Source organism: Camelus ferus, chromosome X (genome assembly GCF_009834535.1).
Source record: "Camelus ferus isolate YT-003-E chromosome X, BCGSAC_Cfer_1.0, whole genome shotgun sequence".
NCBI lineage: Eukaryota > Metazoa > Chordata > Mammalia > Artiodactyla > Camelidae > Camelus > Camelus ferus.
This window is the reverse complement of record NC_045732.1, coordinates 78,082,762-78,098,153: the sequence shown is the minus strand read 5'-3', so window position 1 is coordinate 78,098,153 and position 15,392 is coordinate 78,082,762. Positions and strand designations below refer to the sequence as shown.

Here is a 15,392-nt window from a genome sequence, read left to right as displayed (position 1 = left end):
TCCAGCCCACGTCAGGGTGCTCCAGGTTCTGTAAGGCAGGCTGTTCACCTGTGTGGAGTGACAGGGACCGGATCTGCCCTGCCACTTAACCTGAAAGAACTCCCTAGAACCAGGCAAAATACATGAAACACAGGCTGTGAAGAGGGTGGCTGTCGGGCGGGGAAGGACAGTCAGGGCTCTCTGGGAGACGAGAAAGGAAGAGGGAAGCCGTGCACTGGCCCCAGCTCACTGTCCCAGAGACCTTCCAGACGGAGTCCAGCCGGGTCCCTGGGTCTGGGGCCAGCCTGGTGGGCGGAGGACCGGAGAGGAGGGAGCCCTGCACCCGGGCAGAGGGTCCCACGGGAGGACACACAGACCACCGAGCAGCACAGGCTCCTGAGGAAACTGAGGCCGGGGACTGGGCCACCCCAGTGGATGAAAGGTAACTGCCCAGCGCTCAAGCAAGACAGGGACTTGCAGCTGTCCCCGCCGGCCAGAAGGGCAAACCTCGCCATTCAACAGGCATCGGGCCAGGGCTCAGAAGGGTGGACAAAAGATGGCTCCTCCACTGAAAGCCGCTCTGGTCCCAGGCAGCAGACCTTGAAAGACTCCAAGGGCAAAGGCTCAGTGTCTGACACTGAATCAAAAACTACCAGGGGATACAGAGCAGGAAAATCCAACCCTTAACTAGGAGAGAAATTCATCGCTGAACGGCCTCCAGATTGGAAAGGAAGAGGTAACACTGCCTTCATTCCGAGAAGACATGATCACCTACGGGGAACACCCAACGGCAGCTACAAAAGAGCTACTAGAATAAGTGAGTTTAGCAAGGCTGCAGGATATGACATCTTTTCCCAGGAGCCACCTCCTTCTAACTAAAGGCTTAAACCATGGTCCCAGCACTTTTCCTTCACTGGCCTGAGAGCAGGCCAGTGAGCCACAAAGCTCCTACTGTGGTGTTTCCGGGTTGTTTCCTCTTCTCAAGCAAACCAAGTTTTTAAAAAATTTTGCCGAGGTTGGGAGGGTTTTGCTCAGTGGTAGAGTGCCTGCTTAGCATACTCGAGGTACTGGGTTCAATCCCCAGTACCTCCATTAAGAAACAAACAAACCAACCTAGTTACCCACCCCCCACCCCCCAATTTTTTTTTTTAAATTTTGCCGAGGAGACGCAGTGGTGACAAGGATGTGGGCAACCAGCATTCTGGTGGGACAGTACATTTTCTGGAGAGCAATTCCACACTTCAGATTGAGAACTGTAAACATTTAACCAATTCTACCTCTTTTAACCTATCTTAAGAATCATTCATGCAAAGATTTATACACAAGAATTCCACTGAATCTTTACTTATAACATGTCAAAAATTGACAGTGATTTAAATGCTCAATAATGTTATCTTTTACGTATCCCTTCAATAATGCTTTCGAAGAATTGTTAGGATAAAAAGTTCACGTTAGATGAAAAATATCAGGAAAAATGCTAAGCTTGCAAAATATATATTATTGTTATACATTTGGTACATAAATACAACTATAAAACTAAGGAAATGTTCCAGAATGGTGACAGTAGTTAATACTGGGTGACAGGACCTCTCTTCTTCCACATCTTAAACTGTCTTCAATTACGTTGTGCTATTTGAAAATCTGGATCCCAGAACCTCCCCTCCAACCAGAGGACAAAGGCAGGAACATTTGGAGGTGCCACAGTTGAAAACGAATTCAGACACAGCATCATAGCTCAGTGTTATTTTCTGTAGTTAATAAGCATTTAAGCACCAAACAAACCAAGGGGACCCTGAGCGCCCAAGCGCCAGTACAGGCAAAAGAGGAGGCCCCACAGTGAAGCGGCTACTACTGTGGGGGTCACCCCCCTAGGAAGGATGCGCTGTCTAGGAAGGGACACAAGGTTTGACCTTAACCTCCTTCCCCCTCCCTGGCTTAGCGGGAAACAGGGGGCCCAAAGCGCTGCAGGGTCCGCATCACCAGAGCTAGCTGGTCCAGAAAGTTGACGATGGAAATTCGCAGGAGGCGGGAATCTTCAGCTCTCCAGCGGCTGAAAGGGAGGGAAAAAGAAAACCCAGTTGGAGGGAGGTGCTAAGTCCCACCGTCCCCGCCCTGCTCGTCTATGACCCTGCGCCCTTTGCCATCTCCCTTAGAGTGCCCCTCAGGTGGAGCTGGGTGCAGCGCACCGGGTCACCTCCCTAGGCCCAACCCTTGAGTGGCCCCACGTTGCCAATCGAGCGCCCCTCCGGGCAGACCCGGCCACCTGCCGCCCCTCCCCATCAGCCCCTTCTAGAACTTACACCGCCAGGAGGCTGCCGCTGACTGTGAGCTCCTTCCGAACCGCCCCTCGGTGGGGTTCGGCATCTGGGGCCAGGGACCCACGGGCGATCTCCGCCTCCAAGGTGGACGGGAAAGGCACGTCTAGGGCGCTGGCGAGATTCGGTTAAGGCACCATCCACGTAGCTTCTGTGCGCTGGGCCCTGTCTCCGGCCCCCCCTGACTAGCCCCAGCCCCTTCGGGGCCGCTTCCATCCCACTCCTGGCCCATTCTAATGCACCCCAGCCACCCCGGTGCCCCCTGCTCTCATTTTTTCTCCCCCCGCCGTGCCTGGCCCGTACCCCGCAGCCCGAGTCCCCCTTCTCCCCTTCGCTCCCTGGCTGCCCCTGACTCATCTGGTCCTCTGTCCCACCTCCCACAGCAGGCAGCCCCCAGCCCATTCTCCGCTGCCCCCTCGGGCAGGATGCAATTCGTGCAGTCGGCTTCTCGGCCTTCCGGCCGTGGACATGGGGTTTCCGCCCGGCCCCGAAGTGGGCTGTGCTGGCGCTACACGCGGAGCTCCGCCGGCTGCAGCGGCTGCTACCCCTGCGCCTCCGGGGCTGCCCAGGCCATCCTGACGGTCCCGGGCTCCAGCGCCGCCCGCCGCGCCGCCTGCGCTCGCCTCCGCGCCCGCCGCCTGCATGGCTGCCGCGCTCCGCCTCCGACTCCGCCCTCCGGACGCCGGTCGGCTCGCCGCGCCCACCAGCGGCCGAGAACCCCGGGCTCCCTCCCGAAGCCCCGCCCCCAGCGCTGACCCCGCCCCGCCCGCGGCCGAGAAACCCCGGCTCCCCCGTGAAGCCCCGCCCCCGCGCTGACTCCGCCCCGCCCGCCTGCGCAAGCGGTCCCTCCGCAGCCCCCTCCACCCTTGCCGACCCCACCCCCTTCCCCGCCAGACCACGTGTGAGGCCACCGGGTGCCTGGCCCGGTTCACGCCCTGTCCGTTCCCAACGTCCCCGAGACATGTGACTCCACATGGACGTGGAAGTGACTTGTGGAGGGGGGTGGGGTCGGATAGCCCCGGAGGGCTACCGCTCTGCACCCGGCCTCCGTCGCAGGTGTGAGCGGAAAAACCAAAGCAGGCGGTAAAGGAGCCGACCGGCCGGGCCGACCGGTTTGCTTTTTAGGAAGAACACTGAGTGGCTTGCGTGGACGTCGAGCCCGCCTGCGGGGACCCCCGCACAGAGGCAAGGAGAGAAATGACAGGGCCTGAACTAAAGTAGTGGCAGGGGAACAGGGCTAATGTCCTGTGTGGAACGTCAGAGTGCAAAACGAAAATCGCTGGGATCCCAATTCAGTGAGTGACTGTGGATGCGTATAGGAATCCCAGGACAACATGCCAGGGTGTAAAATTACTCGTTCTCTCTGTGTGACGCCATCGTGGGTGATTTTAACTTCTTTCTTCTGTCTCCCGGCAAGGTTTTGAGAGCGACCTTACGTGGCATTTTTCATCCAAAATAAGGTTTTAAAGTGACGTGAAATTTCCGATGCTGATAGGCCTGTTACTTTTCTATTGTCCTCCTTTGTAATCACAAGGAAGGACTTGAAGCTGAACTGGATCATCAAATCCTGTTGGATCTCCCCTCAAAGTAGGCCCTCAATCAGCCCACGTCCCTCCCTCTCCATTGCTAGTTCCCAGGGGCAGCCCCCGTACCTCCCCGAGCCCTTTGACAGCGTTCTGACTAGTTTTCCTCTATGCCTGCTCCTCTGCAGCCTGTCCTCCACACAGCAGAATCCGTTCTGAATGTCTAGCATAAGTCATGTCACACCGTGTCCCTGCTTAAAATCCTAAGACACTTTCCCTTGGCCCTTGGAATCAGATCCAAACTCCTTGTTGTGGCTTATAAAAGCCGGGTGTGACCTGGCTCCCAGCTCCTCCACCCTCTATCTCCACCTGTCTGCTTCCTCATTCTGTGCAGCCTCTGGGGCCTTCTCTCTGCTCCTGATCAAGGGTGCCCCGCCCCCAGCCCTTTCCACTTACTTCTATTTGGAAGACTCTGTCCCCAGACTTTCCCATGGCTGGCTCCTTCTTGTCATTAGGATCTTGGCTCCAGTGTCGCTTCTGAGAGGCCTTCGGGGTCACCAATCTAGCACACTATCCCCAGGCACACTTCATCACATTTGCCCATTTCAGTTTGCTGCATTTCTAATAATCTGAAATTAAAACTTTGTTTTGTTCACGTCTACGTTGTTGATGGTACCTTTTCAGTGCAGTTTATGCAATAGGTGGTGTGTTGCCTGCCAGCTGAAACAGTATTAAGTACAAGACTCAACCACTGCCTTGGGCCTAGCACTCCCACAGGTAGGCGGTTCCTTCACACATATGGAACAACCTATGCGCAAAGTTACTCACTATAACATAATTCGTAATAGAAAACTGTTGGGTACAGGGCACATGCCCCACAGCAGCAGGGAGCTGGTGAAATTCATTATGGTACAGTAGTCCTAAGCAGCAGTAGAAAACCATGAAAATCTCTAGTGAAAATGAACTGATTTCCAGGATGTGTTGTTATGTGTAAAAAAAATCAGAATGCAAAGGACACACACAGACACACGTACTTATTGGGGGGGAAAAAGATACAGGACAGACAGAGAACCTGGAAACTGATGAAAGTGACATGGGTATGGGACTTCCTGTAATACATCTTTTTGTGCAGTTTTGACTTTGAACCATGTAAATGATTTATATGTTCAAAAGTATATTTGAAAGAGTGAAAAAAATCAAGTGCTTACACTGAATAAAAACAAAAGCCAATGAGCCTAACTGCATGTCCAATCGATAACAGAACCACAGAGAGAAAATAAGTCTGGTACCTTTTAAACTCAGCCCTCTGTGCTCCCTTCACGGGGTATATTCCAGGGACAGACAGCATTGGCTTTACTCTCAGTGTGTCTGTTGGTGGCGGTGACAGTGCTGAGATGACTGTGAAGCTGTCCGGGGTGCACTTTAAGGTCGACTCTATCCGGTAGAGGAAGGGAGCAAGTACACCGACAGATCGAGCTGTGGGGAACATGGCTGTGGAATGAGGGGAGGTGACAAAGAAGTGTGAAACTGGGTTGGAATTGGGGGTTGCAGTATGAACTCAGAAAATGTTTGCGAGTTTTGTCCAGTGCAAGAGTCTAGAAACAACGACACCCCAGTAGCAATGAACGCACCCCGTACCAGACCTTGGTTCTCAACACCGTTCTCCACTGAAAGGAACCACAGCTCCTTGGAGAAATGGAGGATCCTAGGTCTGGGGCAGGAGAAAATACCAGATGAGCCTGAGGCACGTTTTAATGCTAGAAAATAAGGACATGCTTGAAAAGCAAAAAGATGAGGCATGTCAAAGGGATACAGGAGCCAAGCAGGAAGAACCAAAGCTAGAACAATTTGAGTGTCAAAAAGGATATTAAACCTTTGGAGAGGAGTGTGACTGGGAGGCAGCACCAGGGAAGGTCATATTATGTATTTATTATGTATATATTTCCATCTGGAGGAGACAGATACATGGGCATATCCATTTAAAGAATCCATTGAGCTGTACATGGATGATTTATGCATATTACTGTATGCATGCTGTAGTCCGATAAAAATGACCCCCAAAATGACACTCTTGGATTCTAAGTTGTTAAATGAAAAAGCAGTGCCATCCACTGTGATAACTGAGAAAAGAGAGCGGGGGGTGAGGGGAAGGAAAGCTCTTCCTAGAGAAATACCAACTAATAATTGTAGAAAATCAGCCCACGTCTCTCCCTCTCCATTGCTAGTCCGACCGCATACTCACCAGAAACAAGTACGTGCTCAACAATAGCAACAAAAACCATTATTTTAAAAATGTGCCTACAAGTTCTTTGATATTCCTCCTTACAAAAAAAAATGGAGCTTAATTTCCCTCCTTTTGAGTGTGGGCTGGACTTACTGATTTGCTTCTAACAAACAGCACATGGAGGAAGTTACACTGTGGAAATCTGCAAACCAGGTCATAAAAGGCTTTGCAGCTTCAGTCCTTTTCTCTTTCTTGGCTAACTGTATCAAGGGAAGCCAGCTGCCACGTAATGAGATGAGATCCAGGTGTCAAGAAACTGATGCCTCCAGCCAACGGCCACGTGAGCTAGGCTAGAAGCAGATTTACCAGACCAGACAGGCTTTCAGATGACTGGAGTCCTGACCAACGTCACTGCCACCTCATGAAAGAGCCTTGTGGATGAGCTGGGACACTTTTTCATCTGCAAGGAGCCTTTGTACTTCCTTTTCTGTGAACTCTTTGTTCATATCTCTTTCCCATTTTTCTTTTATTCTTATCAATATTTATAAGTTTTTTTATATGTTGGGGTAGTAACTTTGGCTGTGACATAAATGGCAAAAGAGTTTTTCCTGTTGGTCATTTCTCTTTTTATTTTGCTTCTGGAGAGATGACATGCCAACTGTTTTAGTGTTATTTAATTGATCGATCCTAACTTTATTCTTTTTAAATATAAAAACCTACTCTTTTTAAATGTAAAAAATTCTGAAATTTACCTGGAGCAATATAATGAAAAAGTAACCAGGAACATGCTAGGAAAGGATAGTAATTGCAGAAAATAGCTCCTAGATCCATAAAATGCTTAGCAAAACAGATGCAATATGCAACACGCTACTGCACAGTGTGTTTATGTTAACAGAGAAAGTCCCAGGATGACTTAGAGCTGGATGGACACACGACGATTTCTGAAACCTTGCTGAGGAAAAATAACTCGACATGGGCAGAGGATGGCAGGACGAGCATCAGAAGCTTCACACATTTGCTTTGGTCACATTCTCCAAACGCTCTGAAAACAGCAAGATGTGGCTTAGGAAGACACAGCCATTCTAGCCTAAACAGAAAACAAAACAGCCCAAGGAGCCCAATCCTCTCAAGAGCCTTTCAGCTATTTCCTTCCTTTGTTCTAAGCATTAGGCTCCAGTCAGAGAGAACACCCTGCCCTTTCCGATGCTAAAAAGAAACTGGAAGAAGTGAGCAAATGATAAGGTTGTTCAGGTGGAGAGAAAAATCTAGGATGGATACTGTTGCATAAGCAGCTGACAGAAACGCAATGTAAAAAGAGAAAATGGACTTTGGCTTCCAGTCCAGCAGATGAGGCGCTTGGAAGTCTGTCTGTCCTAATAATCAGTAAAATGCTGAACAAACAAAATCAACTCTTCCTAGATCTGCCAGACAATGAAGGTCAGATACCAAGAATCACAACCTAACAGGACGAAGCCCCACAAGCAGAAACCTCCATGAGAACAGAATTGTGAACTAGAATTGTAACCAACAGCTGGAGGCTCAGTGTGGACAAGGCTGAGGGATAAAAAACTCCAGGGGGACCTGGTCATAGAGGCTCCACATTTTGTGAGCTTTACCTCAAGGAGCTCTGTCTACTAGGTCCTCCCAGGGAACAATGGAGAGAAATTCTCTCATGCTTCTGGCAGGGGGTAAGGAAAATACCCATATTGACACCCACTGTACGATCCCGTTCTTAATAAGATCTGCCCACCAGAGAAACTAACCAGAGCCTGAACTACTAGGGTTTTCCAGAGCCTAACTGCCTGGGAAGGGAAGGAAAATGCACAACTCCAGCTCACTCCAGCCTCACGGAACCTCCAGGGGGAGGGAGGACTGAGAAGCATAGGTGAAGTTCACAGCCCAGGGGTACAGGCTCACCAAAGACTGACACCTAATCGTAAGACAGACTGCTTCCCTCCCTCAGCCCTCACCACCACATTACTAAAGGACTATTTACAGCAGTTGCTTTTACCCAGTACAGCATGCCCAACTATCAAGAAAAAGTAGCAGGCTACTGAAGGCAGAAAATGCACTTTGAAGAGACAGAGCAAGCATCAGAATCAGATTCAGATGAAGCAGAAATATTGGAATTATCAGACTAATAAATTAAAACAACCAAAAAATATGATTAACATGTGAAGGGGCTCTAGTGGAAAAAGTAGACAAAGTGCAAGAAAAAATGGGTAATGTAGCTGTGAAGTAAGGGCCTCTGCCTCCCATTCAAGCAGAGCCACCAACTCAGCAAGCACCTGCTCTCAGAACTGGCTGGGAATGAGCCTGCCTTCCAGGGACCTGTCCCTGTCCCACGGCCCTCAGCACACTGTCTTATCATATGCCTGTTCACAGGGTTGTCTCCCCAGCCTGACAGGTAGCCCCTGAGAGATGGAGGTGTCCAGGCTCCCCTCTGGATCTCCCGGGCCAGACAGGCAGGTGAGAGGAACAGGCATAGACCAGGTCTTACTGAGACCGCCTAAACAGAGCCAGTGAGGGATAGAGAGGAACTGGGAGGGAGGGACAGTGGGTTGGGGACGTCCCACCCAGGGAAGGGGCAGCTACTGCCTGGGCCTCTGCCCCTGGGGAGGGAAGGCTGCTGGGCCTGGATTTGGAAGGCCATGGGGCGGGGATCAAGTGGCCTGGATGGAAGTACCTGCCCCCTGCCCCCTCCCTGGGCTCCGGCCCTGGTCCAGTCACTTCCCACTGCAACAGTGGTCCCCGGCGGAGACACTCCACCCCTCATGCTGCGGTCCCTTCTCCTCCCCGCCCAGCCATCCCCTCCCCCCGCCTGCTGTACCTTTCCTGTTGACTTGACCCCCTTCCAGACACAGAAGTAGACCAGCACCCAGCGGGCCAGCAGACACAGGGCCACCTCCCAGTTGAGGGCCCCTGGCACCTCCAGCCCCCCAGAGAGCCGCAAGACTTTGTTCCTGGGGGAGGGAGAGCGCATGAGGGCTGTGCTGGCCGAGGGCAAAGAGACGCGGAGCTGGCCCGGGCGTGGTGCTCCCCCTCCTGCAGCCCTTGAGTCCAGCTGCTCCGACCTGTGCACCTGGGCCCAAGCCTGCAGCCTGGACGGTGTCCCTGCAGCACGTGTGCCTGGAGCCCACGAGCCCCTGGCGGCCCGGCCCCACGCCATCCCCGGCACGCGCGGCAGCGGCAGCGGCAACGGCAGCCTCGCTCCCCCAGGCCGGCAGGCACAGCCGCGCCGCATCCCTGGCTCATCCCCCCGGGGCTGGGCCCCCACCCCCGCCCCTGCAGACTTGAGCTGTGGGCGGGGGGCCAGAGGGACAGGCCGGGCGTGGCCCAGAGGCGCCTGACTCACTCCCAGAACTCGATGACAGGGGACCGGCGGTCGGCAGGCTGGTCAGACATGAGGGTGGCCCGGCTGGCACCACGGCAGAGACTCCGAGGTGCACGGGGCTCGCTCTGGGTGCGCAGGCTTGGCGGGAAACGGCCACGTGCCCACAGACCTTGTTGGGCGCGCGTCTGTTTGGGCATGCGCACTGGGGCGCTCGAGCCACACCACGTGAAGGGGAGGAGCGTCGTTCGGAGGTCTCATTGGCTAAGCAGCTTATGGGGTGTCTGGGCCCGAGGCAGGGCCAGTCTAAAGGGACCAGACCGTGTGGGTGTCTGTTTGCGCAGGCTCACTAGGGTTACACAGCGCTCTACGGGCTGGCGCTTCATAAGGGAGCGCCCATTGGCTAGAGAGCCTACGGGGTCTCCAGGGTCTGTTGGCGGGAACCAATCACGAGCCAGGAGGCGGTGCCAGGGGTCTGTCTGCGCAGGCGCCCTGAGAATCCCGAGTTGCACTGCTTGCGAAGGGGTTGAGTTTTGTGACGGGGCACGTTGTCCTTCAGCTACTCCTCATAGCGACGGTGGGAGGATCCAAGATGGGGTCTGACGCGGATGGCGGAGGAGCCGTGAGGGCAGCAGATGCAGGCGCAGGTGCCGCGGTTGTTGCAGTGGAGGCAGCCGGTGGTGGCCAGGGCGCGCCAGGTGGCCCTGGCGACCTAGGTGGCCCCGGTGAACCCATCCACCCTGGTGACCCTGGAGACCCTGGCGACCCTGGCGACCTCGACGGCCCAGGTGCTCCCGGAGGCCCCGGTGTCGCAGGAGAGGCGGATGGTGCAGCCGGTGGCATTCCCCAGATTGAGCGGGCACCCCAGGCACCAGGGCCTGGTGGAGATGCAGCACCCGCGGCTGGAGGTCCGGGTAATCAGCTGCTTCAGTTGTATCCTATTTGAGGAGCCCTGGCGGGCTGGGTGGCCGGGGGATGGGCTGGAGGTGGTTTGGGGGGGTCTTGCAGGCGAGTAGGGCCTGAAGTGTAAAAGGAGGGTACTCTTGGCTGCTGGGGGGTATGGGCCAGGGGTGGTCTGGGCTGACAGAGGGTGGCAATGGTGAGGCAAACCAGTCTGCCGTGAACCAGAGGGTAGGGGCTGTGACGTCCAGGCTGGCCTAAGTGTATAGGGTGGGAGGTTGGGGATGGCCCAAGGGGCGGCCTGGGAGGCAGGCGGGTCTCAGCGAGGAGGAGGCCAGCGGCGCAGGCAAAAATCAGTCGTGTGGATGGTGCCTTAACCATATCTCCACCAGCTTCTTCACTGTGCCGTTCCCGTCGCCCGTGGAGGCGGAGATCGCCCACTGGTTCCTGACTCCAAATGTGGAACTGCAAGGGCCAGTTCAGGAGGAGTTCAGTGTGAATGGCAGCGTCCTGGCTGTGTCAGTTCTACAGTGGGCCGGGGAGGGGCTGGTGGCAGGTGGCCAGAGCCAGTCTCCGCCCAGGTGGAGCTGTCATGGAGCCAGGGAGGGGTGAAGTCTAAGGAAGAAACGTGGTGCTGTGGTGCTCTGGGATTGTCGGTGTGAGGGGACAGGGGGAGGAATGTGCTTCCCCTCCTCCTAACGAATTTTATTTTTCCCTCCCTTTTAGCCGATTGACTGCTGAAGACCCTGGCCAGCTCCGAACTTCCATCGCCTCCTGCCTTGACCAGCTTTTCCTGGTGATGCAGGCCATGCAGTGCTTTGTGCCCCCGAGTTTTGCTCAGCCTCAGCAGGGCAAGGGGGGCTAACCTAACTGATGTGTCCCGCTCTAAGCACCCTTCCCCAGGGCACTGCTCTCTGCAGTAGTTGCCGCTTTGTTATTGGGTTCTGATCTTTTGCCTCTTCTGGCCCTTGCGCACTCAGGGCCCATGTATTTTGTTTGGCAATTAAACGTTTGTTAATTACAGAAAATAAACCTGAGCTACTGCTATTCTACTGCACCTCCTGGTAGTCTTGCGTTTGTCCTCAGGTTGGAGGGGAGGTTCTGGGGTTCAGATATTCAAGTAGTACAATGTAACTGAAGACAATGTAAAAATGGAATAAAAAGAAAATTGTGGCCTGCCATTCAACGTGATTAGCTCCCTCTAAAATATCTTGTATCCTGCAACCTTGCTGAGCTCACTAATTAATTGTAATAGCTCTTTTACAGTCCCGTTGGACTTTCTACGTACACAGTCATTCTGTCGGTAAATAAAGGCACTTTTCTTTCTTTCTTTCTTTCCAGCCAATGCCATTTGATTGATTTCTGTCATAATGGATTGGATTTTCCTGCTTTTTGCATGCCTGGTAATTTGAGATTGGATGCCAGGCGTTATAAATTTTCCCTTGGGTGCCGGATATTTTTCCATCCCTAAAGTTATTCTTGAACTTTGTTCTGGGATCCTGTTAAATTACTTGGAAACAGTTTGATCCTCTTGAATCTTAAGATTTACTATGTGGGACCAGAGAAGATCTTAATGTAGGATTAATTTAATTAACTTCCAGTCTTCAATGCTAGGGAAGGCTATAGTTAGAAACAAAGACTCTTACCCATGATTACTTAGGGTGGCAGTAAAATCTATCTGGACATTTCACTGGCATTTTCTATTAAAATTAAAGGTGTGCGTTTCCTTTAACCCACCTTTGGGAATCTATCATTAAAGAAAAAAGAAACACACACACACACACACACACACACACACACACACACACACACACACACACAAAACCTCTTGTATATGCGAACAAGGCAGAATTGACCACAATGTGAATTACAGCATTGTTTGTCATTGTGAAAAATGGGTCGAATGTACATCAATGGGGAAAACGTTTAGGAAGTCATGGTAAGTCCGTCCTGGAGCAATAGCATATGGCAGTTGAAGAGCAAGAAACAGATATGAAAACAGATTAAACGAGTTGCATCATTTCCCCTGCTGATGTACATTCTACTAACAAGAGCTATGCTTCTGATGGAATTGACTTCACCTCTGATTCCAGGAGTGGGCATGTGGCTCAGGCCTGGCCCATCGGAGCACTGCTTTCCTCCCGCCATGGTGATCCCATCCAACTAGTGACACTTTCGGGGCTGCAGGGGGTAGCCTGGTAATGGACAGAGGGGAAGCTAGAGCCAGAAGAAGGCAAATCTCAGAGAATCAAATCCTGGATCCAGCCATGCCTGAAGACAGAACTACCTCTGGACCTTTGAGTTACACAGACTGAGAAATTCTCCCTTTGGTTTAAGCCAGTGTGGATATTTTGATTCTTTTCTTTTCTTTTTTCTTTTCTTTCTTTTCTCTACTTGCAATAGAAAAATCTTGACTATTATTGAGTTGAGGGATCATAATGTTATTTTTTATTTAACTACTGCGGTGAGAGGACTTTGCCCTCCTTTATTACTTCAGGAGAGAAATGAGCCTATTTTCTTCCTAAGGGATTGGCTCCTTGCTAAGAAACCATCAAGCCATATGGTAGGAAAGGGGACAAATCAGTTTTTGTGGGTAAGACTCCAAAGAAGAGAGGGAGGGACTTCAAGGGGCAGCTGGAGGAAAGGACAAAAGCTGGAGAAGGGGCACAAGACTCAGTCCTTTCCAGAGAGTACTCCCCACACTTCCCCAGAATTGTGAAGTTAATTCACCTGGGGGATGAGACCTTAGTCTGATTCTCCTTCCCTCACCCAGAAAAACCCAGAATCATTTTGCTGCTCTGGCTCTATAGATGGACTGCTGAAGCTGCTAGGTTTGCTCTAAAACCTCTCAGGTCTTATAATTCCTCAGATCCAAATCCTCCAGCGGGCTCCCTCTCACTCAGAGTTGAAGTCAAAGCCTTACAGTGGCTCCCAAAGTCCTATGTGATGGTGCCTGCAACCTCTCTGGCTTCATCCCTTCCCCTTTCGCCCTTGCCTGTTTGGATCCAGCCACACAGGGCTCCTTTCCCCTTCTGCAAAACTAGACCCATTCGTGCCCCCAGGGCCTTTGCACTGGCTTTTTCTTGTCTGGAACTCTCTTCACCCAGAGTTGCACCTGAATCACTGAAATGTCCCCCTATGTGAAGTTGTGTCCTGCTTTCTCCTCACTTGCATTACTTACCAGGTGTTGGGGGAGGTTAGAGGTAGGTAAATGTATCACAATGGAGGTACAGCTGGGCCAGCAAGGTGTTCCAGATTTTAAGGAGTTTGGGTGCAGTGAAGCCACTGAGGAGTTTTGAACCGAGCTGCGACATGATCTGCCTTTCTAGCTCCACTTCACTTAGTTCTGGGGTTTTATCTTGTTCTTTCATCTAGAACACGTTCCTCTGCTGCCTCACTTTGTCTAAGCTGCTATTTGTATTTTAAAAAAAAAAAATATATATATATATATATATATTTAAAGCTTTAAAAGGGTAATACACTATGGTCAAGCGTGGCTTATTCTAGAAATGCAAGATTGGTTTAACATCATCTATGTAACCTATCATATTAACAGAATAAAGGAGAAAATCCACATGTCCATCTCAGTAAGTGCAAAACAGCACACCGACACAATTCAGCACCCAATCATGATTTAAGACAAAATAGCAAACTAGGACTAGAAGGGCTACCTCTCGGTGTCAGAGCTGCCGAGGTAACACAAAGCAGTCAAGCACTGGAGGGAGCGGGACTTTGCTCACATGGAGAAGAAACGGGGCAAGATAGCTTCAGTAGTGGGTGCTGGCCTCTCACGGCCAGCAGGTCCCTCCTGGCAGCCTGTGCAGAGCCACTGACCTGACTGCACTTACCTTGTGCTGCAGAATAAACGAAGGCCCTTGTCCCCTCCCTTCAGGACACAGATACAGCAATGGGGTTGGCTAGTTGCCATATGTTGCACATACTTAAGCAGAACAAAGGAGTACACATTGAGTCTGAAACTGGGAAAGATATCCCCACACAAGGCAATGGGTCCAGCACAGGCTGTGAAGGTGTTTTATTTCTTGGTAAGGAAGTGTTCCAGACCAAAGGCCCATTCTTATGTGGCTGAGTGGGGGTCAAAAGGCTGCATGCATGAGACTGCCTTTCCCAACACTATAGCTAGCATCATAGTGAAAAATACAATGTTTTTCTTGTAAGATCAGAAACAAGGGGAGTGATGTCATCAAAATGGTGAAATAGGAGCTTTCTACCGTCTTCCTTGTTAACACCACCAATTTTGACACCCATCCAAAGACGAGAATGCCTATGCAGAAGTCGAGGAGTCCAGCAGAGAAGTTCCAGCATGCTGTTGGAGCAAAAGAAACCCACGACTGGATGCACTAATGATGATAAGAGGAGCACTTTCACTTTACCTGTGTCATCCCTCCACCAAGGCAGCAAAGCTCAGTGCCGTCTTAGCCAGCAATTTCTCCCACAGGGGAAAGGGAGAACATGTGAGTGAGCACCTGGCTTCTCCAGCTGTGTGGGATACAGCCAAACAGACCCACTTCTTTCTGATTCCATCAAGAATACTGAGTGTGCTGCATGACCAGGGGGCAGGGAGCAGCTAGAAGAACAGTGCCCAGGGCTCTTGGAAGGTATAATAGGGATGTGGATCGTACTAACCACATCAAGGACTCAATCAGGAAGCCAGCTCATGAGCCGCTGGGGATGCCTCACCTGTGGGTACCCCTAATGCTCTGCTGACCTCACCCACACACATCCTACCTCATGTTCAGCTCTCTGTGCGTGCACCTGAGGGCAGCAAGTGTGAGCCTTTGTAGACAGCTAGGGAGCATGTGCAGAAAGCTGTCCAGGCTTTGTGGATTGGGAGAAAGCATGCAAAGGTGAGCATTTGTCACTGCCTTAGGGAAGACGAACAGATGACTCTCAGCCCTCGGTGTGGCTTTTGAGAGAAGGCATGTAATCTGAATAATTCCCCCTCAAGAGGAAACAAGAAGTGTGGAGCAGGAGTATCCATAGAAAAGCTCTAAGAAAACCTCAGAACCCCTAACAGGGCTGATAAAATGTATTTCTCTCCTGAAGCCAGTCATTAAAGACTGGAGGGGGTGACTGCTTATTCAAATGTGAAGACAGCAATG

At 51.7% G+C, this 15,392-nt stretch overlaps 3 protein-coding genes across 3 annotated transcripts; 1 reads left to right on the top strand and 2 right to left on the bottom strand.

The window, feature by feature from the left end:
• Positions 1-1,293: 1,293 nt before the first annotated feature.
• Positions 1,294-3,032, bottom strand: LOC102514530 (EKC/KEOPS complex subunit LAGE3). The gene is made up of 3 exons (XM_032475175.1): positions 2,724-3,032; positions 2,280-2,408; positions 1,294-2,029 (listed from the first exon to the last, which is right to left on the bottom strand). Exons 1-3 carry the CDS (start codon positions 2,936-2,938, stop codon positions 1,915-1,917), a joined length of 459 nt encoding a protein of 152 aa, XP_032331066.1. The 5' UTR covers positions 2,939-3,032; the 3' UTR covers positions 1,294-1,914.
• A 288-nt stretch (positions 3,033-3,320) lies between these two features.
• LOC116661885 lies at positions 3,321-9,599 on the bottom strand. The gene is made up of 3 exons (XM_032474708.1): positions 9,397-9,599; positions 8,652-9,004; positions 3,321-3,457 (listed from the first exon to the last, which is right to left on the bottom strand). The coding sequence occupies exons 1-3, from the start codon at positions 9,570-9,572 to the stop codon at positions 3,321-3,323; spliced, it is 666 nt and encodes a 221-aa protein (XP_032330599.1). The 5' UTR covers positions 9,573-9,599.
• A 243-nt stretch (positions 9,600-9,842) lies between these two features.
• LOC106728829 (cancer/testis antigen 1) lies at positions 9,843-11,329 on the top strand. Its single transcript, XM_014553674.2, has 3 exons — positions 9,843-10,305; positions 10,665-10,790; positions 10,999-11,329. The coding sequence occupies exons 1-3, from the start codon at positions 9,965-9,967 to the stop codon at positions 11,135-11,137; spliced, it is 606 nt and encodes a 201-aa protein (XP_014409160.1). The 5' UTR covers positions 9,843-9,964; the 3' UTR covers positions 11,138-11,329.
• Positions 11,330-15,392: the final 4,063 nt, after the last annotated feature.